Raw genomic sequence first — 25,446 nt, 5'->3', positions numbered from 1 at the left:
CTTCCCCCGTGGTGCGGGTGCTGCAGCTGGCGGGCAGCTGGCGAGCTTATTTTCTGATGCGCTGCTCACCGAGAGCTGACCGAGGGGCTTCGGCGGTGAGGGACCCACTTGTCGTCTGCGAACGGTTCGGAGGTCGGAGGAGCGGTCCACCGATGGTGTCGGTGGGGACCCCACTTTAAAAAAGGCGGCCGAGATTTCGCTTGCGGGAGATCGCAGTGGGGGCAGATAAATTAAGATGGTCGCATTGCAGCGGCTCATGATGACTTCAAGCTTCTTGTTGATAACGCATTAGCCTTGAGTGGATGTTTGTTCCGGAGAGCACAGCTAGAGGCAAGGTTGGCCAGGTACCTATGCACTCGGCCGCTGGGTTTGAACAAGACGAGGCTGTCAGGGAGGGGACGAGCTGAACGGCAGCAAAGATCCCATCCTCTTCCTGACATGCTGTCCTCATGGCTTCGAATGGCGCGTTCCTAGTCAAGATCTTGTCAATCTCATCTCGCTTCAACAACTGCGCCTCCACGACATGACTCTCTACCGTCGTCCGGTCAAGCAACCCCTGGAGTGGCTTGGGCGATTAATATCTGTAAATGGGCCAACGTGGTCTTGTGAGGGGGGATCTGTCGCGTAATCCATCGTTTCGAGGTCGTCGATGCCCCGCGTGACCAGTGTTGAAACAAGATGAATTCGTCATGGGCTTCAAGATGCCAGATTGCGCTTGTTGATGTTGATGTTTGGTCCAAGTTAGAGGCTGCGCAGAGTCAAGTATAAGACGTCCGGACGTGGTCAAGCTCTTGCCCGTTCAGAGAAGGTACATTACAGTAGCTTCCATCGTTGCCCCGCACCCTTGCATCGCAGCTGCCCCTCAGACCCCTTCCCCCTCCTCAACACCATTGACCCAGCTACTTTGGGTATTCTGTGCCATTTTTTTTCTTCTTCCTTGTTCCTTCATCAATCGCCCTCACAAATCTCACAATGGCCAACCCTCCTCCTTCCTACACTCCCCTCGCGGAGCGTCCTCTCAAGGACACCATCTGCCTCTTCGACGTCGACGGCACCCTCACCCCCGCCCGCCTGGTACATCCTGCTTGTCCCTCCACCGCCCTCCTTCATCGCTAACAGTCGCAAAAGGACGCCTCCCCCGAGGTTCTCCAGATCCTCGAGGACCTCCGCGCCAAGTGCTCCATCGGCTACGTCGGCGGCTCCGACTTTGCCAAGCAGCAGGAGCAGCTGGGCAAGCCCGCTGGCCAGCCCGTCACCGCCCTCTTCGACTTTTGCTTCTCCGAGAACGGCCTCACTGCCTACAAGCTCGGCGAGCCCCTCGAGTCCAACACCTTCATCAAGTGGATCGGCGAGGACCAGTACAAGGAGCTCGCCAACTTCTGCCTCCACTACATCGCCGACCTCGACCTCCCCGTCAAGCGCGGTACCTTTATCGAGTTCCGCAACGGCATGATCAACATTAGCCCCATCGGCCGTAACGCCAGCACCCAGGAGCGCAACGACTTTGAGAAGTTTGACAAGGACGCCAAGGTCCGCCAGAAGTTCGTTGAGGCTCTGAAGGAGCGCTTCGGTCACCTCGGTCTCACGTATGCTAAACTCAACCCATCATGACAAGACCCCCAATGGCTAACACATACCGCACAGCTTCTCCATTGGAGGTCAGATCTCCTTCGACGTCTTCCCCACTGGCTGGGATAAGACTTACTGCCTCAAGCACCTCGAGAACGAGGCCAAGAAGCCCGATGGCATCACCTACAACACCATCCACTTCTTCGGCGACAAGACCTTCGAGGGCGGCAACGACTACGAAATCTACACCGACTCCCGCACCGTCGGACACTCCGTCACCGGCCCTGAGGACACCATCCGCATCCTCAAGGAGCTCTTTGATCTCTAGATACATATGCTGGCGTTGGAATAAGAAGCAACAAAAGCACACATACACGTACAATAGACATGAGACCAAGAAAATACAAAATTTGCGCACATATTCAACAACTGACTGTTCTTAATATTTATCAATCGCCATGTGATAAAGGATATTGTCATGTCCATAGGTAGGTATTCAACATCAAGGTATATCCAAATGTATAAACAAGTCTTCGTCAAGTCATATAAGCCGCTACATGTGCAATATCAAATGGCCAAAACCTGTCACCAACTCCATCCTCCTCGAGATCAACACTCACCTCTTCTAGTTCCCTCATCGTCCATACTCCAAATGAGGGATGATGACGGGGCCATACTTGGTCGGCGCTGTAAAGGCCCCGTCACCCTGCACCACGAAATCGACAGCCAGGCTGACTTTGGACAGGCCCTGCCCGTGCTGTGAGCCGTTCAGGCTTGGGTTGGGGCTAAAGGCTGCCTGGCTCTGCGCCGCCAGGGCGTCTTGGTCATACGACACGACAGCGACGTAGTTTCGGCGGCCCATGAGCTTCTTGAGCTCCCGCGCGGCACCGCTGGCATCGGTGTGGAAGATCTCCATCATGTCCTCCTTGGTGTCCGACACCTCGTGCGTCGACTTCTTGCCATTCTGTGGCACGTACAGCGTCTTCTGGTTGTGCAGCATCTTGAGGACATAGTTGCTCTGTGGCGCCGCCACGATTGGCGACGAGATGATTTGGTACATGGTCTTGTGGTCACCAGGGTGAGTGGGATCATGGACCAGTCCCGCTCCTGAGGCGTTGACATCTATAATCATGTTAGCTTGGATGTTCAGTGTGTATCAAAGGATTGCCAACATACCTCCAGAAAGGAAGGTCATCCGGATTCCCTTCTGCTGTGCGATGCCCTGGAGCGTTCGGATAAAGTAGGTCCTCTCGAGATCCTTGGTGTCATGCGTCCACATATCCTTGAGCACCTCTTGGATATCAAGTTCGCCAAACTGGTTCAGAACGTTGCCCATGAGACCCGTCTTGCCAACGGCCTTCTTGACCTGCGAGAAGCCCTGGGCAACAACCTCTTTGCCACCGACCACGCCAGCCACTGAGCTTGTCACCTTGCCCAGAATGTTGTACGTTGTGTTGACCGCCTTCTTGCCCACGGCCATAGTGTTGGCAAGACTCTCCACCGTATCCAGGCGAGGATACACAAGTGGCACAGAGACCATCCAGATACAGTGCTGTACACTAGGAGGCAGCGTGGCGACCTTGGGGAAGATGCCTTGATAGGTCGGGCCAGCCATGACCTGGGCCTGAGTACGCTCTGATCGACAATCAGGGCCAACAACCACCACGGCCGGTCCAAGGAACTTGACAAAGTGCCAACCCGTTCCGGTAACTGTGAAGATGTCGTGATCTGTGCTAACGTTTCGCAGCATTTCGACCGTAGTGTGGTGCTGGAAGAGTAGATACATTTCCGTTGCAATTCGGCCAATGTTCTTGAACATGGGCGACGACTGCATATAATCAGGATAGGAACCATATCCGTCAAAACTATACTAGTCAGTAACAGTCTCTAAAGAAACAAGCAATAAACTTACATGTCATGATCATCAATCTGCAGGATGTGAGGGATCTGCGCAAACGCTTCCCGCAGGTATGGCTGATCAAAGTGGCTGGTATAGTAGTGGAAGTAGGCATGAGAAACGTCTTCCTCGTGGCGGGCTGTCCATTGGACATTCTTCTTGTTCTCGCGGCCGCTCATGGCAAGCCATTGCTTGAGAAGAGGCACTTCTTTCCAGAGTCGATCACCGTAAATCTGGTCTCCCAGGCCCAGCTGGACGTGGAAGCCACCGCATTCGACGTTCTTCTGGAGGACATCCTTCCACATGAATCCGACTCCGCCAAGCTTGGCACGCTCGTTCTGCGATGTTCCGGAGGCGAAATCATTGCCAGAGTGTGCGATGAAACGCCAACTCGTTTCTTGACGTCCAGCGACAACAAACTCGTAGCGGGTGCAGCCCAGATGGGACGTGACAGCGTATGTCCATCGTTCGGTACCAGTTTCAGACATGGGGAGCTCAACATCATACTTGTAAAACTTCCACCTCTGGTGCGTGAAAATGGGACGAGGCTGAAGCTGTCTGGGATTGGGTGATAGATCCATACTCAAGTGGAGGTGGATTGTCGGGGGCTGAGGAGCATCCGTCACGACAAGAATGCTTCCAAGCCACAGGCCCTTTTCAATATCCATGTTGACATATCGAAGGTACGGGCCAAAGTAGACGCCATTGGTAGGCTGAATTCTATACATGTCAACGCCAGCGCTGGGTGGGGGTCCTGTGAATCCAGCAGCTGTGGGAGTAGCCGAAGCGGCCACGCTCATGATACTCTCGGCATAGCCTGGAGTGTGGGGTGGGAACATGGGCGAAGCCATATTCTGCTTGCCAAACATGCCAGGTGATCCCAGCGGGTTTCCATACGTGGAGGCCGTGGGAGACAGAGGGGCCTGCTCATGTGTCATGGGGTTTGGTCCCTTGGGGAATTCCCACTGCGTCGCTTGGGTTGCGAGATGGATGTAATAGTACTGGCCGGAGTTCTGGTCGAGATGTGCTATCCATCCCTCAGGCAAGGGAGGAGGCGAAGCTGGATTTTGAGCCTCAAAGGGCTGAGCAGTAGCGGCTGCTTGCTGCGAGCTTTGTCCATTCTGCTCAGGGTGAGGGTCATTGGCAAATGCTGGGTGGCCAGGATGTTGGAGAGCGGGCGAGGCAAGGCCAGCAGCAGCGGTTGCGGTCGCCGCTGTCGCTGCGGCTGCTGCCACGGCCGCTGCCTTCTTAGGTGGTGTCGATGCGCTGGGAGTCGGCTGCTGGGCAGGAGTTGAGCCTGATGCGTATGCAGAGTGTTGCTGTTGTTGTTGCTGCTGCTGCTGCTGTGGCTGTTGTGCCTGCTGCTGTGGCTGTTGTGCCTGCTGTTGTTGCTGTTGTTGGGGGCGCTGTTTCTCACTTGGATAGGAAGAGCCAGAGCCAGTGTTCAAGCTCGAGTATGCAGGAGGCGGCGAGTTTGTGCTCATGCGTTCGAAGTCCTGCTCCAATACACTAACTTGTTCTTGACCATGGGGTTGCTGAGGTTGCTGAGGCTGCTGAGGCTGCTGCTGGGGTTGCGGTGGCGGCATGTATTGCTGCTGCTGTTGCGGCTGGGGAGGAGGACTGAATGACACTTTAGTCGGGGAGGACTTGAAATGGCATTCATGCCCTGGTAAACAGTCGGAGGTCCGGATGGCGCCTGGTCCGGCGACTCTGTCGGCGTCCACGGCCGTTGAGGCGGAGGTTGATTTCCATATTGGGCAAGTCGCTGGGTGGCGGCAGCGCTGGGGGCGCCGAGGCTGTTGAGCGTCGCAGTGCCGGAAATACCGGCGGCGGCATACCGGGCCTCGATAGCATCGGCCGGTACGTGACCGGGCTCCTCGACCGGGGTTTCGGGGGAGGAGGGGAACCCCGGCTGGCCCGGGTGGTTGAGGTCGACGCGTTTGAAGCAAAACGATTCACTCCGGAGCCATCCATCTTTGTTTGCTCAACGGCAGTCTTCGCCGGGGGCTGGGGGGCCTCGGCGGCGCCAGGTGGTGGGTAGTATGTCTTTTGGTAGCTGGGATAGTTGGCGTTGGAGGAACCCGGACGGTGATGATCTGCTATGGGACGCTGAAAGAGATCCTGGTCGGCATCGGGACTCGTCGGGGAAGAAATAGGCTTCGGGGCAGCACCTCTTCGCTCGGCAAGACCAGGCTTCTTTCCCTGGGGACTTGTCTCTAGACGAGGGCTGGTATCATTATAGGCGGAACCAAAGGGCTTTGCCGGAGTTGGTTTACGGATGTCGTCGTCGTCCGGGAAGGGCAGGGGGGCAGCAGAGCTCGAGGCACCTGGAGGAAGAGGGAAGGAGTGCTTAGAGATGGGCGACGTGGACGACGGAGGCGCCGGGTATCTGAAGGTGGAGGAGGAGGACCTGCTGTCCTTGGCGGGCTGGGGGCTCTGGGGTTTGAAGATACGCAGTGGCTCGATGGTCGGGCTGTCGCAGTCGTCGGGAGCAGGCTTGTTGAGGAACATCTCCTCGTCCGGGACACCGCGACTTCGCTCCATCTTGACCTAGAGGAGCGCCGGGGCGGGCGACAGGATAATGTGAGGCGGTTTCTGGGTATGTGCCTAGGTAGGTATCGCGGGGTTGGTTGTTCGGTGAGGGGACGACGAGACGCCGCACTAGGGCTGTATGAGGCGAGCGTTTCGCAAGGTCGAGTATCCAAGAATAAAAGATGACGAGGCGCTAGGGATTGCCGTTAGACGGAACTTGCTCGAGTGAGGGCGAATCCTTCAAATCGCAGAGTCGCGATGAGTCTTGGTGGTTGGGCGGGGTTGCGTTGCGTGAGGCCTGAAGGTACGTAGTAGGTAGGTGCGACAGGTGCCAAGTGACGTGGGCGGTCCCCGGCAAGCTCCAGCGGGTCGCAGAAACGGTCGCGCCAGGAACAAGAGCTTTATGTATTGGTTTCAGAAGCGCGATGAGTCTGACAGATGAATGAAGCAAGCAAACAAAAGGAGCAATAAAGGAGACAAAAACTACGTGGACGAGGAGAAGGGGGACCCGAGAGAGGAAGAGAGGGTCTGTCTGGTCAAGCGCCGTGCCCTGCTTTGGCCATACAAATATGATAGATGGCCCCGGTAGGTACGGCGGGAGAGGCGGGGATGCTTGGGCGCGGGTGACGTTAGTAGCTGGGAGGGAGCTTGTCTGTAGTGTAGTGGTGTGGCAAAGATGGACGCCCAATACTTGAAAGTTGATAAAGAACCAGTAAGTACACGAGGGCAAGGATCAAGGCCAATATCTCGCTAACAACTTTCTCGATGGAATTAGGACAGTTGAATGATACTCTCGCTGGTCTTACAGCCCAACATGTTCAACTGCATGACACGATACCAAGCCTTTAGCCGCCGGATATGCTAGCCAAGACGACACGAACTCGCGCAAAACTTATCAACAAAAAAGTTCTCATCCAGGGGCACAGAGGAAACCAGCTTTGATCATGCACAGCAATACTTCGTCACCACGGCAAAAGAATCCATCTCGAAATGGGGACCCGACTTCTATTTCAGCGGGCACCATGAGGAGAAACGGCTGCTGATTGGCCCCGTCAAGACATTTGCCAATCCTGTAAGCGCCCGGGAGCTTGATCTAGAGCGGGCCAGAGAACGGGGTCTCGGGAAGTGCCAGGGTTTGGGGGCCAGACAACGGTGAGTGTGGATCACTTGGGGTAGACCCGTGCATCATGAGAGGCTTCTGACCCATCATGGGCACCAGCATAGCCTCGATGCAAGCGCTGAGCTCCTCGAGCCAAGAACAGGAGGGAGCCAGTACCAGCGCTCGCATTTACCCACCTGGCAGCTCAAGACAGCTGGCTTTCGAGCGCAGAGAGGAGTCACGGTTTCTTTGAGACGGAATGAGTCGATGTGTACATGTGTATCCGTACGGATTTGTTCATGGGCGCAACGGCTTCACATGCGTCCAATCACGACTTCAACCTGCCTGATGAGCATAGGTACAAAGCTCCCACCAGACAATAAGAGTGAAACAAGCAAAAACAACCAACGGCTCTTGAAGACTGTTGGTTCCGTACATGTCAAGAGGGCATTCGGATAATTAGTTATGGCCGCATAATGGCCCTGACGTTCAGTTACAAGATTGTCCGGGGTGTGGACGTTTCCCCTGTCTGACCCTTGTAGAAAGCTTGGAGCATGCAACTGATAAAGAGGAGAAGACCCAAGAAGCTTTGATTTGCTGTTTCTTAGATCATTTCAGCTTTTCATCTGTCCCTCCTTGAAATATTTAGTAGGTTATGGGAGCTCTTTTAACGACGGAAGCTCACATTATGGAACCAACATGTAATATCTGACTTGCAACAATACGTAGGAGAATCTGGGAAATTCACTTCGAAATGCAGACTCGTTCAGATCTCAACTAATCAGGATCCAATCCATCCCTTTCATTTCCTCGTAAAAACAATGCCCTTGTTCTCTTGGTCTCACAAAAGCAAGCAAACAAGCAACCATGGATTCCAGCAGACTCGAGAAAAGTGGGTCGCGTAACCACTCAACGCGTCTCGGCCAGCCAGAACGCGCTTCTCCAACGTCACCATCCACTGCTTCAGGGACAACTCCTGTCAACAGCTTCCCCATATCAAGGCCAGCCACGACGGCCACGGAACTTGGTCATCAACATGGCTCCCGCCACAAAGCCGGCCGCAAAGAAGCAGCAGTCTCTCACTTCCTTCTTTACTCCCAAAACCGTCAATGGCCTAGCTGCCGTCTTCCAGAAGGAGAGCGAGGCACGAGCCAAAGCTCAATCACCTTCGAGCAAAGATGCCGGCTCTCCATCACGAAAACGACCGCTAGAAGACACGGAAAAGGAGAACGAACAACCCGAGAAGGCCCTCAAGAAGTCTCGAGCAGAGGATGCAGAGGATGCAGAATCAAGTACATTCTTCTCCAAAACAAAGGCCAACCAATCATCACCCTCCAGGGCACGCACGGAACGATATCGATACGACGATTCGAGTGCACGAAATACTGAGGAGGTCCAAGAGAATGCCCAGGAAGACGAGGATGCGCAAGAGAAGCGACGGCAACATGAGCTACACAAAAAGTTCGTCAAGAAACTCGGGCACCCGGACGCCATGGCCTGGCGACGCCGTCTCCAGGATGACGCGCCGGCCGGTGATGATGAAGATGTAGATGGCGAAGGAGACGAGGACGAGGCTGCGGCGCCAAAAACAAAAACCAAGAAGAAGGGTTCCAAGACTGGGAAGCTGACTCCCATGGAGATACAGTTCCTCGACATCAAGAGGAAGCATCTGGACACAATCCTCATTGTCGAGGTTGGCTACAAGTTCCGGTTCTTTGGCGAAGACGCTCGCATCGCAGCCAAGGAGCTGAGCATAGTCTGCATACCTGGAAAGATGCGATATGATGAGCGTAAGCTATCCTAAGGGACCCCCTGTGTTCAGGGATACTAACAATTACAGACCCGTCAGAGGCACATCTGGATCGCTTTGCTTCAGCCAGTATCCCAGTTCATCGTCTTCCCGTCCACGCAAAGCGCCTAGTCGCTGCAGGCCACAAGGTCGGAGTGGTCCGTCAGATTGAGACTGCCGCACTGAAGAAGGCTGGAGACAACCGTAATACGCCTTTCATCCGGAAGCTCACAAACCTTTACACCAAGGGCACATATATCGATGAGAATGGCGAGCTCGATCAAGGTAGTGGCTCTGGCGCTCCTTCAGGCGGCTACCTACTCTGCATCACCGAGACCAAGGCCAAAGGATGGGGCACTGATGAGAAGGTTGATGTCGGCATTCTTGCTGTGCAGCCAGCCACAGGAGACATCATCTACGACAACTTTGAAGATGGTTTCATGCGGAGCGAGATTGAGACTCGACTCTTGCACATCTCCCCTTGCGAGTTTCTCATTGTGGGTGACTTGACCAAGGGCACGGATAAGCTCGTCCAGCATTTGTCAGGCAGCAGCACCAATGTCTTTGGTGACCGAAGTCGGGTCGAGCGCGTTCCCAGGGGTAAGACCATGGCCGCCGAGGCATACTCGCATGTCACCCAATTCTACGCCGATAAGCTGAAGGAAAACACCCAAGATGAGACTGCCGCCGCCCTTCTCGACAAAGTCCTGAAGCTACCGGAACCTGTCACTATCTGCCTCTCAGCCATGATCAATCATCTTCAGGAGTATGGCCTGGAGCACATCTTTGACCTCACCAAGTACTTTCAGAGCTTCAGCACACGTTCTCACATGCTCATCAATGGCACCACCCTCGAAAGCCTCGAGGTGTATCGAAACTCAACAGACCACTCTGAGAAGGGCAGTCTATTCTGGGCATTGGACAAGACCATCACTCGCCCTGGTCACCGACTTCTTCGAAAGTGGGTAGGCCGGCCCTTGCTTGACCAGCAACTCCTCGAAGGACGTCTCGCCGCTGTGGAGGAGCTTCTTGAGAAGCAGTCTACTGCACCTGTTGCCCAACTGGAAGCTCTCTTGGCCAATGCCAAAACGGACCTCGAGCGAAGCCTAATCCGTATCTACTACGGCAAATGCACCCGTCCTGAACTCGTCTCCGTCCTCCAGGCCCTCCAAAAGGTCGCGAGCCACTACTCGACTGTCAAGTCCCCTTCCGACGCCCCCTTTACGTCTCCCCTCCTCAACGATGCTATTTGTGCTCTCCCCAGATCCTAGACACCGTCATTTCTTACCTAGAGCAGATCAACCTCGGCGCTGCTCGAAAAGACGACAAGTATGGCTTCTTTCGCGATGAGTATCAGACCGAGGACATGCAAGACCACCAACTAGGAATCGCCCACGTCGAGCACGAGCTTGACGGCCACCGTGCTGTCGCTGCTGAGAAGATCAAGAAGAAGACGGTCGAATACGTCACCGTCTCCGGCATCGAGTATCTCATTGAGGTCCCCAACACAGACATCAAAAATGTACCGGCGTCATGGAGCAAGATCTCGGGCACCAAGAAGCTATCACGCTTCCATACCCCTGAGGTCCTCCGCCTCATCACCGAACGTGACCAGCATCGCGAAGCCCTGGCCGCTGCCTGCGACAAGGCCTTCAAGGATCTCCTCGCTGCTATTTCGGCAGACTACCAGCCTCTCCGTGATGCCGTCTCCGCACTGGCAACCCTCGACTGTCTTCTCTCCCTCTCCAAGGTCGCCGCTCAGCCCGGCTACTCTCGCCCATCCTTCCTCCCCTCCTCCTCTGACCCAACCATCTCCATCACCAACGGCCGCCACGCCATCGCTGAGCACACACTTGAAGGTGGCTACATCCCCTTTTCCACCAAACTCGCACACCCATCACCTCTTGCCCATCTCATCACCGGACCCAACATGGGCGGCAAGTCCTCATTTGTCCGAGCCCTTGCCCTGATCGTCCTCCTCGCACAGGTTGGCTCCTTTGTGCCCGCCGATGCCCTCTCCCTCACCCTCTGTGACGCCATTCACACCCGTACAGGTGCCCGCGATAATCTCTTCGCCGGCGAGTCCACCTTCATGGTCGAGGTCTCCGAGACGGCCCGTATTCTCCGCTCCGCCGGTCCTCGGAGCCTGGTCATCCTTGATGAGCTAGGTCGTGGTACCAGCACACACGACGGTGCTGCCATCGCCCAAGCCGTTCTCCAACATGTCGTCACAGAAACACGCTGCCTGACACTATTTATTACCCACTACCAGAATCTAGCACGGGTCGCAGAGGGCCTCGACGGCGTCAAAAACGTTCACATGAAGTTCAAAGCGGAGAAGGGAGCTGATGGTGAGGAGGAGGTCACCTTCTTATATGAGGTTGGTGAGGGTGTCGCCCACCGCTCCTATGGCTTGAACGTCGCAAGACTTGCTCGCATCCCGAAAAAGGTTATTGAGGTTGCCTCCCTCAAGTCGAGCCAAATGGAACAAGAAATGAGAATGCGACGCCTAAAGGGTATCTGCCGCACCCTGTCCGATGTGATGGATAATGGACCAGACCAGCTCGATCATCTTGTTTCGAGCATTGAGCAATTGTAATGTAATCAAAGTAATTAATCAATACTACTCTTGGAGCCATGGAATCATTCTTCATTCAGTATTGAAATGCATCCGAATATGTCTAACTAGGTAGTTGCTCCCTCCCATGATACTCCACATGCTTGCGCCTCGTTTCCTCCCCATAACTCCAATGTAAAATAATCCTCCAGTCCTCCCAGACTCCAAAATACCCATAGTTGTTTTGCCTTGCCCATCATACTGCTGTTTAACCCATGTCCCGCTAAGATATCCCATGGCGCCCCAAAACCTTGTGAGTGTAACGCCTTTTTGCCTCGTGCCGAAGTCAAACGAAAGTCCCATTGTTCTTTGTCCGCGTATAGTATCTTCCAGGCTGGCAAACGCGAGAGGTATGCCTGTAAAGATCGTAATTGTGTAAAAATTGGGTGCATTGGGGCCGTCGAAGGCATGCACATCGCAGTGTAAGAGTTCTAGTTGCGTACCAAGATTAGCCACCAATGCGTTGAGAAAAGAGTACATAACTAACCTCCTCAATGACAAGGCAGTCAAGTTGTCCAGTGCCAAGTTGCACCACACGGGGAGGCCATGCTTCGAAGAGGCTTCTGCTCCGCGCCTTGCCGGTTAGTCGGTTACATGCTAGTACTTTCATGGCTCTCCCTGATCGATCATGTTCGACTTGGCCTGACCAAGGCCTGAACGACTAAATTTGCGGCTCCTCTGAAGCCAAACCATCTGGAAAATCCAGTTCATGGTTGGAAGGGTGGAAATTCCAGCCTCCATCGAGACCTGGGGTCTTCACGTCGCATAGGTCATTTCCGTCCATTACTTCGCAAAGATGTGTGGCTGGTTTGACGTCGCGAGCAGACTGTGAGCGCTCTCTAGGCCGGTTGATTGGGGAGAACGATAGCGTGGAGAACGATGTACTTGGAGATCCCTGATTGTATGAGTTCAAGAACAAACGATCTTGAGAAAAAGGGGGTTGGCGCCAGAAATGCTGGTAAAGGGACTGTCATTAGTCCCTTGAGTTGAGTCTTCGGCTATAGATCCAGCGTAATTCTCTTGTTTCATATGGAACATGTTGTTTGATGAGAATCGAAAATGGTCCTGGTTAATCCCGTGGAATTGGTTGTGAGCAGGAACGGCGAAAGGAAGTCTTGGCGAGGCATTGTAGATGGCTGCATCTTTCATCGCATACGTAGCTTCAATGTGGCCGAAGGAGCCTGAGAAAGGTTAGTTTGGATTCAAGAACGGCGACTTCCAAAACAAGAATGGAAACTGGCCAAATAAAAGCATACCCGATGGGAACGACTCTGGCCGAAGCGAACTGGTTCCATCCCTGGAGGTAAAGTGCCGTGGGAGGTCTCTCGCGAGAGGAGTCGGAGAGACAAGGTTGGATGGGGTCGTGCTCATTGAGCGCATTCCATGTCGATCACGTAGATCAAACCTACTGAAATGTTAAAATGCATTTTGGAAGATAAAATGCAGACTTACTTTCTATCATTGAGAGTAGAGGAAAAGGGCTGGCCACCAAATGGCCCTGTCTCGACAGTCAGAATCTCGCAAGAATTGCTGTGTTCAAGACGTACCTAGGTGTCCATCGTCATCACGAAAAACATCGTGACCATGTCGAAAGTGGAATGGCGAAGTTGCTGTGCCAGAATCGTCCTGGCCTTCAATCGTTGGCTTGACTTCAGCCCTCTTTCCCGTGTTAGACTTCAAACCGCGGGCAGTGTTTCGCCGCTGTTTGGGGACGTTGGCCGAAACCTCAGTAAGAGGCGTAGCCTTCTTACGCCTTGGCTTTGGAACTTTGCGTGGCGGAGTCTAAGAAGGTCAGTACGAATACAAAAATCTGGAAGGCATGGGCGTACCGATTCCTCTTGACCCGGGATAGGGGATGAGCTGTCGTCGTAAACATCCTTCACCCTTTCTACCTTGAAGTCAGGTGTCATGATGACTTGATTTGGCACGATTCCCTCAGAAGCCCTCTTCATCTTGTCGATGACAGATTTGGGCTTACGCTGGTTGCGAGTGCGTCTCATCTCGTCATTGGCAAGATCCATCTTGCCCATTCCTGGCCACACCTGACCCTTCAAGGATAGGGAATCAGCCACGGTAGCAAACTCTTCTTGGCCTTCAGCGTCCTGGTCATGGCCGAAGAAACCGGGGAATAGCGGGAAATCGGCCGTCAGGGCTTCTTGCTCGATCTTAACCTCGGGGTCCATAGTAATCTCTTGCTTCAGCTTTCGCTTTGTTTGCTAGCTGGTATCAGTATCAAGTGCCACGGCGAAGAACGAGTAACCACCTTTGCCGTAGGTGTAGGTACGGGTACATTTGCTCGGTTCCGTTTGTTGCGTGCGTCCTCCTTCGCTTGCTTTGCCTTCATTCTCTGAACCAGAAGTGCCTCGATGCCATTCTGGGAGTACTACTCCTCGTAACGTCGAAGGGCAACAGAAGCAGCAATGTCTTGATGGGCCTTGAGCTTCGTTTGTGTCTCATGGTGGAGGTGGCCTTTGGACGCGATGTGCGTGAGCAAGTGGGACACGTCAGAGAATCGAGGAACATCAGGGCAGACGCTGCAGAGGAGTGGGATTTGACGATTGGCAGAGTTGGTTGCACTATTGCCTGTCGGCATCGCGGGAGTCATGTCCTGGAATAACGCATGATCAGTAATGGCCTTTCCCGTCGATCGAAGGCACGATTGTCTAGATGTGACAGAGGTCAAGTGAGGTGTCAAGATCGTACAAAATTCGGATGCGAGGCGTCCTTCTTCTTCGCCCAAAGAGAAAACAGGAAAGGGCTGGTACCTAGGGAAACGAGTGTGCTGGGTAGAGGCCGAGGCGTAGAGTAGCAAAAAGAGCAAGTCTTGTGCAAGTGGAGATGAAGAATTGGGATGAAACTTGAGAAGGGACCAGAGTTGATCAAGATAGGAGGTCAATGGGAGTCTTTGGGGGATGTACTTACCGCGGTCGCCTTCTTCGTGGGCTTCCTTCCTCGAGCCATGATTGCGTCCGTTTGTGTGAGACCTCGCTATGTTGGTAGCTGGTTTGAGGATGCAAGATCAACTGCTTGGCGATGCTCATGGGAGGGGACAACGGGGGAGAGATGCCGAGCAAGTATCAGGGAGAACTTGTCGAGGGAAGAAGGCAGCTCCTTGGAGACCAGGTACGAAGGAAGTCACGAGGCTACTGCAAGGTTATTGTTCTTTCCGAATATCTTCGGCTGCTGCGGGCGTCCAAGTAAAGTCGAAGCTTGGCAGTTGCGTTGGCTTACACGAGAACCCGGGGGTTTCGGTGTTTGTCAAGATTCTCGAGAGCCAGGCTTGATCAGGGCAAACAAAGTGGCCCCGTGCTCATGACCAGGAGTGATCATATAAGGAGATTGTCGGCCTCGAAAACGGTTGCAATCTTCGATTAAACGTCCAGTTGCTTGTTGGTCTTGTCTGTACCTTGTTTTGACTAGGCTCGTCGACTGTCACGAGCATTCGAAGCCGTCAATGTTTGGGCACTCACCACGCCAGCAAGTCTTCAAGACCAGGGTTCCAGGAAATCTGGCAATCGAAAATGCGTATTGCGAACCTAGACTGAGAATGAATTCACGCTGTAAACTTGATCAGTTTGCTTCGATGATGGTGGTTGGGTGTTAGGATGAAGTGTCCAGTCCAGCTCCCTTACACCGTGTGAACAAGGTGTTAGGGGAGCGACATTGACGGCATCCCGTGCAGGCGTGACAAGGTGTGCTGCTGAAAGGCACCATCAAGGAATTACTCACTCTTGGTGGGAACTGACTACCGAGGACATGGACTTGATGGGTGGCCGGGATCATAGACTCCTGGTTGTCGGAAAACGTGCCAGCGACAGCGGCGATATCGGCCAGTTGAAGCTGTATCGAAGGACGACAGCTTCCCCACGGGGTGAACAGAGCGAGGAAGGCACTTGGGAACAGGGCTGCGCGGCCCTGCCGATGACGATGCTGTCAATGGCAGGTGAACAGTTCGGGATGGGAAAAGATGGAAGGAGAAGGAGCAGAAGTCTGGAAGAAATGGAGAGGATGCGAGAGAGAAGAAGGAGGAGTCGCCAGGTTTTGAGTCGAGGAGGAAGGAGCGCGTCCATGAGCGAGTGTGCTCCGGCAAGTGCCCGACGGCACCCTAAGCCTTAGGATGGAAGCCTCTGCCACTCATTCCGTGGTTCCGAGCGACGCAAGAGAAGACGGGCTGGCTTTGGAGAAAATAGAGGTGCAACGAAAGAAAGTGTGCAGTGTAGTTGAATCTTTCTCGTGTCTTACAGTTGATTGTTGTCGACCTTGATGAGGGTGACGATATGATGAGTTTGATCGCTCGTTCGACCTGGAGATATTGATGGCGGCGACACCAGGCCTCAACACTTTTCGTGTTCTGTGAATGTCGGGGCTTTGAAAACAGCTGTTTTGGTCCCCCTTAGCGGTTGGATACAGAAGAAAGGAAGCAGAACAAGCTCGAGTATGTGGCAATGAACTGAGCGACGGATTGGCGTGGAAGACGACGGGGTTCAAAGGATGCATCGTGTCGAGGCCTGGGAGAGACAAGGACTGCGCAAGAAGGGCGGGAAGAGATCACACAAGTGACGATTAGGCACAATAGGTTTGATTGCTGTAATTAGGAACTATCTTGGTTCGATAATGCAACCTGCTCTTTCAAGAGACCAAAGGGTTAGCCAACCCTTGACTTGCGTGAGGAGAAATACCAGTTTGGCAAGAATCCACGGATCCATAGATGTCTGCAGGATATTACAGGACGAACACCACGGGGTAAAGGCGATGTCCCTGAAAAACCAACAGTTTCTTCTTCTCTCAGCCATACGTCCATGCTATCACGGGAAGTGCTTTAGCAGGCAATTAAATGGCAAGAGGATACCCGGTAATGTCGGGTTTGTGCCAGGAAGACGTGACGCAGTTCAGATTTGACCAGATTCAAAAGTTGCAGCCGATCAACCAAAGATTCTTTGCGTAGTCGTCTTCGGCATGCAGTACACGGGGTCCACAGCCTCGAGGCCCGGATAGCCCAGGAGACTCAAACCGCACAAGCCGAACTGAGTATGCCACACGTCGACCATGTCGCCAGGTCGATCAGAAATGCCGCCAATTTGGGTATCCTGACATTTCAGGATGAAAGCGATGAGAGCATCACGGTCGATCCAGTGAGTTCGATCGATCATCGCGAGACTGCTCAACACCCACCAGCTGTAGCAGACATCCTCTTTCTTTTCTGGTCGGCCGTTGAGGCCGCCACAGGGAACTTGTCTCTCACTCAACCATCGACCGAGCTTTTCCTTGTCGACAAGATCGAGGCGACCCGCAATCGCAAGTGCGGCTACGCAGGTGAAGATCTGGCCTGAATGCGACTCCGCACCGGGCCCCGTTCCATAACCACCATCGAAGTTGGCACAAGCGATGATGTGAGTGACAGCCTTTTCGACATTGACCATGGACATGAGTCCGAGGAGAGATAGGGCGTTAAAGGCACCGTACAGGAACCGCGTGTCTTCCTCGCCCCATTCGTCGCCAGCAAACGTTCCTGTCTCTCGGTTCTGCAGTCCTGCGATGTCTGTTCCTGGTCAGTGGGTGCATGGAAGCACTGCGGACCTTTAATGGCACCTACACTTGCCGACTTGGCTCTTTCCTTTGCCTTTGTCTTCTAGCTGGTCGAAGGCATCTGTCATGGCGAGAATCTGCACAGCACTTACTGTGGAGAGCATGTGGGCATCATGGCCGGGCGCAGCGCCGAATCCGCCGTTTTCATGCTGACAAGATAGAACAAAGTCAATGACCTCTTGACGTGGAAGGGCATCAGGGCGTCCAAGCAGGTAGAGAGCATTCAACCCCCAATAGAGACCGTTGAGTCGCAAGTGCTCGGTCAGCCAGTAATCCAGCTCATCCTTCCTGGTGTCCAGGCTTTGGATGTATTTCACATGGGCGTCAACGGCAAGCTTGGGGCCGTCGTATTCCGGTGCGACCTGAGCCATGTTGATGAAGGATGAGAGAGCTTGATGAGAGATGTCGGGGTTGAGATGTCGAAGAGAATTTTGTATGGCGGGTCATTACGTAATCGCGTTGCCTGGCCAGAAACTGGATGCACTTCAAGTTGCTGACACTCGCCACGAGCTTCGTTCAATAACTGATTTTATGTGGCATCAAGTTCGGCTTATTCGGTTTCATATATGGATCGGATGGGCTATTTCGCGTATTGGATAGTTCAACCCGAAATTACATCCGTAGAGTTGGATTTGCAATTTCGTGAGCTTGGACTGTTGAGCTGGATGCAAATGTTAAGGTTTGTGATGATTGTCATGGTGATTCTCAATCAATGTGAAGGGAGCAAAAAGGCACGAAAGAAATAAGGCAAGCTACCAGTCCTGTAGTATTTTTTTCTTCTACTTTTTACCAAAGAAACACATCAATCTTATCAAGTTCGCTCAGTTAATGGACCTAAAGTAGTCAACTCAATGCACTGAAGCTTGAAGCTCCAGTTGTGAACTCCACATAGAGCTCTCCTCAATATTAGACCTCGAGGTGGGTTAGCAACTCTTCCTTTCCACACCCTTCAACCACACCCACCCTAGAGGCTCAACGATACCCAAGCAGAGCTACAACCCCAGCAAAGCGAAGATGCACCTAGAAACATTCACCACCAACGATGGCTGCAAAATAGCTTACCAATCCTCCCTGCCGTTGAGTGCTGCTGCGGGGAATGCCTCATCTCGTCATTGTGTGGTGCTGATGCATGGCTTCAGCGGCTCCAGCGACTACTTCACCCGCAACATTGGTCCGTTGAGCGAGTCTCTCTGGGTCGTTGCCCCTGACATGCGCGGCCACGGCAGATCAGACCGAACTCGTGGTGGTTACCACGTTGCCCGCCTGGCAGCCGACCTCGCCGGCCTCGTCGCTCACTTGCGCAAGGCGGTACCGGATACCCGTATCGTGCCAGTTGGCTGCTCCATCGGTGCTGCAGTTCTCTGGACGTACATTGAACTATTTGGGTGCACCGAGTTTGCTGGCTTTGTCTTCGTCGACCAGGCACCATTGCAAGACCGGTCGACGTTTGACGGCTGGGACAAGTCCAAGGCACACACGGGATGCTACGATGAAGCAACAATGCTCGCGGCCCAGAAAAGCTGGATCCAGGAATCCAAGTCAGCACACATTGATCTTGTGAAAGGATGTTTGGGGTACCGGCATGCACCGCAACAGGAGGATGGTGTTTCGGCCGAGCAAGCAGCGAGCGATGAAGCCTTCTTCACGGAGATTAGTACCCTGTGCGATCAAACGTGGCTCGCGCGGCTACTAGCAGATCACACCCGATATGATCACCGCGAAGCTATAGAGACGATCACAGTTCCGACGTTGGTGATGGCTGGGCGACGATCCGGATGCTTCCCGCTCGAGGGGATGCTGGAGACTGCCAAGCGGGTAGAGAAGACGAGACCAGGTCTAGCCAAGCCGAGCGTGTTTGAATCCGGCCACTGGCTCTTTTACGAGGAACCTGATAGGTTCAACAAGGAGATTGACGACTTTGTCAGATCGTGCTAGGCCACCAGCTGGGTTGTGTTCGGGGATCGTCAACGTCGGATACTACAACGGGTGCTCCCTTGACCGGGAGTATACCTCAAACAACCTTCCCTCTCCCAGCCGGCGACAGTGTACATTGTATTCGCCGAAAGTGTGAAACGTGACGGAGCTGGAATGCTTTGCGTACCTTGATCAAGGTGGAACTTGAGACTTTCTCTTGGACGATGTAGGCATTTGAGTTTTCTCAACCACGAAAGCAGTGTGCGAGGACAGAGCAAAGAGCAAACAAACGAAACGACATTCTCTATCGGTATCCGTAACCGCTAGTTACTCGAGTGGTAGTCGTGGTAGTTGACTTGTGGACCGACAGCCTCATCTCCATGCAGATGAGATCTATTTCGGTCCGCCACTTACAGACCAGCAGTGAAACATGGCCAAGGTTGGTCAAGGAATGAGATGACTAGCAATAGACGAGACGAAATCTAATGCACCACGTTTCATGCAGGTTCCTCCATTGGCAGGGAAACCCTTACTCAGACAGGCTGTCAAGCTTGGCTGTGTGATCCAAAGTCGGATCCATCCGGGGTGCATCGAGTAGAGTAACGACGACGACTACGATGACGATCGAGCTTCCTAAATTATGCGAGATAAACACGCGACAGCAACCAGGACGCGCAATGAGAAAAGAGGCTCAGCACGAGATTCCTTGCTTAGGCGTAATTGTACACACGTACGCGGTCTGGGACCGGGAAATGATCGTACGAAGAAGAGGGCTTGCAAGCTCACGGCGGCCCACAGCGGACATCTGCTTGATACAGAATCCTCCCCAACTTCCTCCTATCGGCGGCGTTGAAGCCATCCGACTTTTACGGATACCTATGAACTGTACTATGTACCATGCTGCATCTGTATAAACAAACAAACTGACGTAGCTGAGCATAGGCGGCGCAGGGTGGCACTTCTGCGGGCGGCTAGACGGCATGCCGAAGACGGGGACTGACGGGAGGTCAAAGAGGATCAAGCGCCGCCACCGAGAACCCCGAGCTGTTGCGCCTCCTCCAAGGAAAGGAAGCACAATAGGCGCCGCCCTCGAGAATAGACTCAATCAAGAGGCAGGGGGCTCCGTTCTCACAAATTGCCTTTCAGGCACTGAGCGGGAGGGACCACGGCAGTCAAAGAGAGCTCTGACCATGTTCCATTTCCCAAGAGTCCATTCAGAAGCCCGTTCAGCAATCCACTAGCAGCGCCACTTCTGCCACTCATTCAGGCACTGGGCCGTGACCCCGGGACGCTGGTATGTGGGTGTAAGAATAAGCAGAGGGGCAGTCGTCGACGGGGCTGGGGTTACGTCGAAGGAAGGGAGAGGACGGGAGAAGGTGATATGACTGAATGCTAATGTTTAGAAACACTTTAATTTATAGACATTATGAACATACTATAAGCATCGTGGGATAGTTATCCAGAGAGTGAAGTGAATTAGTGGCTGCCCATGTATTCTTTCAACCCCTTGGCGGGAACCAGTCGCTGGGCTACGATGCCAGGGGAATGCCAGGAGAGGCAGTTGATTAGGCTTAGCACAGGCTGTTGGCAGGGGGGTGAGTAGATCGTTAGGTTCTTCTGAGACACGCGAGTGTGGGAAATCAACACATGCAATGCTGGTCATGAAGACGACGGTATAGTACGATGAGATGGCGATCGCGGTGAGAAACAGGACTGCATGTTACACAGCATCTCAACAGTAATCAGAGACCACATGCATCTCGTGTAATACAATATAAAGTTGGCCTCCTATTTGAGGATGCAACCTCCAGAGGTCGACTGAACCCTTCACCCACCTGGGCGGGAAAGCCAGGATCTAGACTCACGGGCCTGGTACCTGGTCCATGAGGCAAGCGGCACACGAGACACCGGGCGGCTCTCTGACTGACTGACAGGACTCTCTTGCGATGAGTGGCAGCTCGTGGCTTCAGTGCCATCCAGAGATCCATCTGAACCCCTGGGTCGACGCCCAAATCCCACATTTTCGGTGCAGCAGGGAGGGCCTCAGAGCTTGCTGGTTCTCGTGTTGTTTGTTATTGATGCTAGTTTCTCAAGCTACTGCGCATGTATCGTCTTTTTCTTGCCCGGGGCGGGCTGTTCCAGGTTGCCGAGTTGTGCTTGGTCGAGTCGGGTGTTTTTCTGATGGTCACTGGTTTTTAGTGTGCGACAGGCCGTTTCAAAAGCTGCCAGCTCACACCCACCAGCACCAGCACCAGCACCATTCACACCGCAACCAAACAATAGAGGCCGCGCAACGCTCAGTCAGTCCAAATAGCCCGAGCCGGATGGGGGGAGCTAATAACGGCGTCGTTATTGCGAGTGATGAATATTGATAGAGGTGTGATACGCGATACGACACTGGATTGCTGCTACTCCTCGGTGCCCGTTAATGCCCCGGCCGACTCCCCTTCCCAAGTGCCTGGCCTGCCTCTAGCCTTACTGCAGAGTCAGAATCAACCCCCTAGCAAAGTCTCCATCTCCATCCATCCTCTCCTCCTTGTCCCTTGTTCCTGGTCTCTTTTCCGTGCAACGTCCCACATCCATTCATCCCACATCCAGTCCCTTGCTTCTTTTGGCCCCCCTCCAAGCCCTTGCTTGCTTCCTTGCTTGGCCTTTGTCACGCCTGCTTCCATGCTGACAATGCCCTGTTGATACCTGACATTGGCTTGATACACGCTCGTACTCTGTGCCGTATTGCCTCTTTTTATTTCTCCTCTGCTACCAGGGAGCGGTCAGCAGCACGGACTGTTACCCAGCTGATTGGGACGCTCTCGCTCTCGGGGCCACCGACAGTTTGTGAGCAAGCCAGCCTGCGTGCGTAGGTGCGCTTCGCCTTGAGGCTGGGGCTCGGGCATTTTGACACTGGCATTGGCATTGGTATTGGCGCGCGGGCACTGGCACTGGCACTGGCACTGACAGACCCTGTCACGATCCAATCTCTCACAAAAGCAGCAGAGTTCATCGAGTAATTCGAAAGCTAAAGCTCAGCAACGCCCAACTCGGCGCAGCGCAACGCAGCAAGGACCAAGACCAAGACCAAGGGACTCGCTCGGGCTCCGACACGGACACGGCCTCTAATTACCCTTCAAACCTTCGAGAGAGTATCCCGGCTTCGTTTCTCCTCGTCGTCTTGCACTGCTCGCCCGCTCACTCGATTCGAATCTGCCCCATGCTCTCCGCTTGCCCCTGACGGACCCCAACACCACCACCAGAACCACCACCACCACCAAGACAAGAGGACGCGGCCACCACCTTCACCACTGCCACCAATCGTCAAATCTTCCACGTCCGTTGCGCTCTGCCCTGTCCGCCTGCCGTTCTAGTCGCCTCCATACGGTTTTCCGCAGCTCTCCCTCCGACCCGCGACCCGCAGATCGAGACCACCAGAAACAGACCCCCAAACCCCAATCGGTAGCCGCCCTGGCCCGCCCTTGACCCTCCAGCTCCGTTCTGCCCACACTGCCTCCCCTCGTGTGGCAGAGGCCCAGCCCAGAGCTCGCTCGCGAAGCAGGCCCGCGACTGCGACTGGAGGCTGCGCCGCCAGCAGGCAGGGCTCCAAAATGGGTCGCAAGGCGGCACCGCAGCCGCTGGCGCTTCCGTCTCAGTCGTCGTCTCCGTCTCAGTCTCAATCTGACGCCGCTGCTTCACGCAACAACAAGGGCGACCCGCCAGCTGCTGAAACGACTTCCCCAGGCGTGTCTCCGGCCGAGTCCAGATCGCCCCGGTCCCCCCGCTCCTCTCCTTTCCATAGTCGATTCTCGCCCTTGAGGAACCAAGGCGTCAAGAACCGGAAAGTGTCACAATCAACTGCAGCTCTGGCGGCTGTGACGGCAACCGGTACTTCATCGTCCTCGTCAGCAGCGGCAACAGCAACAGCCACAGCACAGCCCTCGCCAACCACAGCCGCTGTCGCTGTCGCTATCGAGAGGAGCAGAGAGGAGCCCTCCTCCCAGAAGCAGCCCTTCAGGCACACGCGCGAGGACCCTCCTTCGACATATCCCTCCATCTCCTCTACCTTGAACAAGCAACCTCCCCCTCCTCCACTCTCCAATCCCCAGACCACCTCGCGACCCGACCCGCCGCAGCGGCCCATGACAAGCGACCCCAAGAAGGGATCCAAGAACGGCTTCTTTCACTTCAACAAGCAGTCCAAGGCCACCAACCAGTATCAGCCGCATGCCCACCACCAAAATAACAACAACAATAACAACAGCAACCGCAACCCCACAGAGACGAGAGCACAGATTATGTCGAGGGGCAGTGACGGATCTAGCCGACCGAGACACGGAGGAGGTATGTAAATCTGGATCTAACTTTCGTGAGAGGGGTGTGGTCCAATATACTTTGGCCCACCCGCGCAAGCCCAGGTTCGCAGCCAGCCGCTGACACCATGCTTTTGAACAGATCCATGCTACTCCGACCACTCCCTACACAAGCCCGTCTCTGCCGATCCTTTGCGAAGTGACCTGTCTTTGTCATCTGCCGGCGACCTCGACACCGCATCACCGCAGTCATCCACAAAGAAGGCCAAGACAAAGCCCTTTGGCATCTTGAACCGCAGCAGATCCAATCGCGACAAGGAAGACGCCAGCCCCGAGCTGAACCCCGTTCCATCGCCTCGACAAGGCAACGAGCCCGAGCTGTACCTCAACTCTGTTCCACTAAAGACCGCTCCTCTGGGGCCCGACCGATCGTTTAGAGACATGATGAGCTCCGCCGTCCGGAATCGATCCGAAGATCGCGCGCCGAGAGACTCGTCCTCGACGAGGAGAGGCCACCGTGAAAAGGAATCAAAGACTCAGCCCTCTTCCTTGAACGAGAATGGAGGTTCAAACTTCCTCAATGGGCTGAAGAGCTCCGGTACACGTGCAGCCGGTATGCTGAGTGACCGTTTGTTTGGCGGAAAAGGTGGGCGTGGAAGGGACTCGGACCGAGATGCAGTGGATGACGAACACTACCAACTCAAGGTTATCAACCTGCCGTTGGTCGAGCAGACCCGGTTGACCAGGATCTCTAAGCGACTCGAGGACTCTAGGGATAAGACCGAGTTCTGGATGCCTGCCTTCCCTTGGAGAGCAATTGACTACTTGAACTACAAGGGATGTGAGGTGGAAGGTTTGTACCGTGTCCCGGGAAGCGGGCCGCAGATCAAGAAGTGGCAGCGAAAGTTTGATGAGCGTGAGTATTCTCTATCAGTACTGCAAGACCTCAGCTGACATGAAACAGGGTATGACGTTAACCTCTTTGACGAGCGAGACTTGTACGACATCAATATCATCGGCTCGATGCTAAAGGCCTGGCTTAGAGAATTGCCCGACGAGCTGTTCCCCAAGGCAGCCCAAGACCGGATAGCAAGGGAGTGTGCTGGGTCGGAAGAGGTGCCTGAACTGCTGATCGAAGAACTCTCGAATCTCTCGCCCTTCAACTACTACCTGCTCTTCGCCATCACGTGCCACCTCAGTCTTCTCCTGGCTCACTCGGACAAGAACAAGATGGATTTTAGGAATCTCTGCATCTGCTTTCAACCATGCATGAAGATCGACGCCTTCTGCTTCAAGTTCCTGGTGTGCGACTGGCGCGACTGCTGGCGAGGATGCAAGAACGAGGCCAAGTACATCGAAGAAGAGTACATGCTCTTTGACCAGCCTCCTCCACGAGGCTTGGCCGAACCGCAAAAGCCCAGGCCTCAAGAGCCAGAGATCGAACGCCAACAACTATCGTCTTCGGACAGCAGCAAACAGTCAGGACGCATCAGTCCCGGAGATCAGAAGCCAAGGCTGAAAAAGAAGCAGCTCCAAATATCGCCATCCAACGGAAGCGTCGTCTCGAACAATTCGATCATCTCGAATACGTCGATCGTCTCGACTACTCTGACCCTGGATAGCGACCGCGACCGCGACCGCGACCGTGAGGTGGGCAGGAGCTCAGCGGATAACAGGGAGATGCGGCCATTGTCGCCCATCATGCCCCTGTCACCCCTCGGCTTCTAAAAGACATCCTTTGACTCGCTGAACGCGATGGGATGGAGCCTGCTATCACCTTTTTCTCATGCCGATACCCACGATAGAGCCCGTGATTATCTATGCGCGTTCAGCACCAGCCGATTTACGATGCCATGCCGTTTACGACTTTTTCTGCCTTTCGACTCTTGTACTCTGGTTGATCGCTCCGGACGCTGGCGTTTCCGCAGAGTGACTTGGTGGTGACGGCGAGGAGAGATGAAGCAAGGTTTTCGACAAGTCTTGGGAGGGTCTCTCCTGCCGTACCGGAGCGAGTAAAGTTTTGTTTCTGTTTATTTTTCTACTGTTTGTTTGGTATACCCCATGAATGCATTTGAGGGAGGATATCGTCTGGGGGTTGTTTTTTCTGCCCTTCATCTCGCGGGGAATCTTGGGTTTGGAATC

At 54.1% G+C, this 25,446-nt stretch overlaps 8 protein-coding genes across 8 annotated transcripts; 4 read left to right on the top strand and 4 right to left on the bottom strand.

The window, feature by feature from the left end:
* Positions 1-972: 972 nt before the first annotated feature.
* MRS44_002921 (uncharacterized protein) lies at positions 973-1,897 on the top strand (the record flags this gene model as incomplete). The annotated part of the gene is made up of 3 exons (XM_065623004.1): positions 973-1,074; positions 1,120-1,586; positions 1,645-1,897. 3 exons carry the CDS (start codon positions 973-975, stop codon positions 1,895-1,897), a joined length of 822 nt encoding a protein of 273 aa, XP_065479076.1.
* Positions 1,898-2,203: 306 nt separating this feature from the next.
* Positions 2,204-6,010, bottom strand: MRS44_002920 (uncharacterized protein; the record flags this gene model as incomplete). Its single annotated transcript, XM_065623003.1, has 4 exons — positions 2,204-2,691; positions 2,746-3,434; positions 3,482-5,086; positions 5,142-6,010. The coding sequence occupies 4 exons, from the start codon at positions 6,008-6,010 to the stop codon at positions 2,204-2,206; spliced, it is 3,651 nt and encodes a 1,216-aa protein (XP_065479075.1).
* A 2,123-nt stretch (positions 6,011-8,133) lies between these two features.
* On the top strand, positions 8,134-11,485 carry MRS44_002919 (uncharacterized protein; the record flags this gene model as incomplete). The annotated part of the gene is made up of 3 exons (XM_065623002.1): positions 8,134-8,887; positions 8,938-10,082; positions 10,151-11,485. 3 exons carry the CDS (start codon positions 8,134-8,136, stop codon positions 11,483-11,485), a joined length of 3,234 nt encoding a protein of 1,077 aa, XP_065479074.1.
* Positions 11,486-12,412: 927 nt separating this feature from the next.
* On the bottom strand, positions 12,413-13,686 carry MRS44_002918 (uncharacterized protein; the record flags this gene model as incomplete). Its single annotated transcript, XM_065623001.1, has 5 exons — positions 12,413-12,684; positions 12,760-12,908; positions 12,956-13,001; positions 13,051-13,285; positions 13,333-13,686. The coding sequence occupies 5 exons, from the start codon at positions 13,684-13,686 to the stop codon at positions 12,413-12,415; spliced, it is 1,056 nt and encodes a 351-aa protein (XP_065479073.1).
* Positions 13,687-13,886: 200 nt separating this feature from the next.
* Positions 13,887-14,464, bottom strand: MRS44_002917 (uncharacterized protein; the record flags this gene model as incomplete). The annotated part of the gene is made up of 2 exons (XM_065623000.1): positions 13,887-14,360; positions 14,426-14,464. 2 exons carry the CDS (start codon positions 14,462-14,464, stop codon positions 13,887-13,889), a joined length of 513 nt encoding a protein of 170 aa, XP_065479072.1.
* A 1,961-nt stretch (positions 14,465-16,425) lies between these two features.
* Positions 16,426-17,460, bottom strand: MRS44_002916 (uncharacterized protein; the record flags this gene model as incomplete). Its single annotated transcript, XM_046268245.2, has 2 exons — positions 16,426-17,042; positions 17,097-17,460. The coding sequence occupies 2 exons, from the start codon at positions 17,458-17,460 to the stop codon at positions 16,426-16,428; spliced, it is 981 nt and encodes a 326-aa protein (XP_046137025.1).
* Positions 17,461-18,103: 643 nt separating this feature from the next.
* Positions 18,104-19,024, top strand: MRS44_002915 (uncharacterized protein; the record flags this gene model as incomplete). Its single annotated transcript, XM_046268244.2, has 1 exon — positions 18,104-19,024. One exon carries the CDS (start codon positions 18,104-18,106, stop codon positions 19,022-19,024), a length of 921 nt encoding a protein of 306 aa, XP_046137024.2.
* A 3,578-nt stretch (positions 19,025-22,602) lies between these two features.
* On the top strand, positions 22,603-25,032 carry MRS44_002914 (uncharacterized protein; the record flags this gene model as incomplete). The annotated part of the gene is made up of 3 exons (XM_046270562.1): positions 22,603-23,335; positions 23,447-24,220; positions 24,269-25,032. The coding sequence occupies 3 exons, from the start codon at positions 22,603-22,605 to the stop codon at positions 25,030-25,032; spliced, it is 2,271 nt and encodes a 756-aa protein (XP_046137023.1).
* Between the last annotated feature and the right edge of the window lie 414 nt (positions 25,033-25,446).

This window comes from Fusarium solani (assembly GCF_023522795.1).
Source record: "Fusarium solani strain SB1 chromosome Unknown bctg00000001, whole genome shotgun sequence".
NCBI lineage: Eukaryota > Fungi > Ascomycota > Sordariomycetes > Hypocreales > Nectriaceae > Fusarium > Fusarium solani.
The sequence above is the reverse complement of the archived record's forward strand: the minus strand, read 5'-3'. Positions and strand labels throughout refer to the sequence as shown.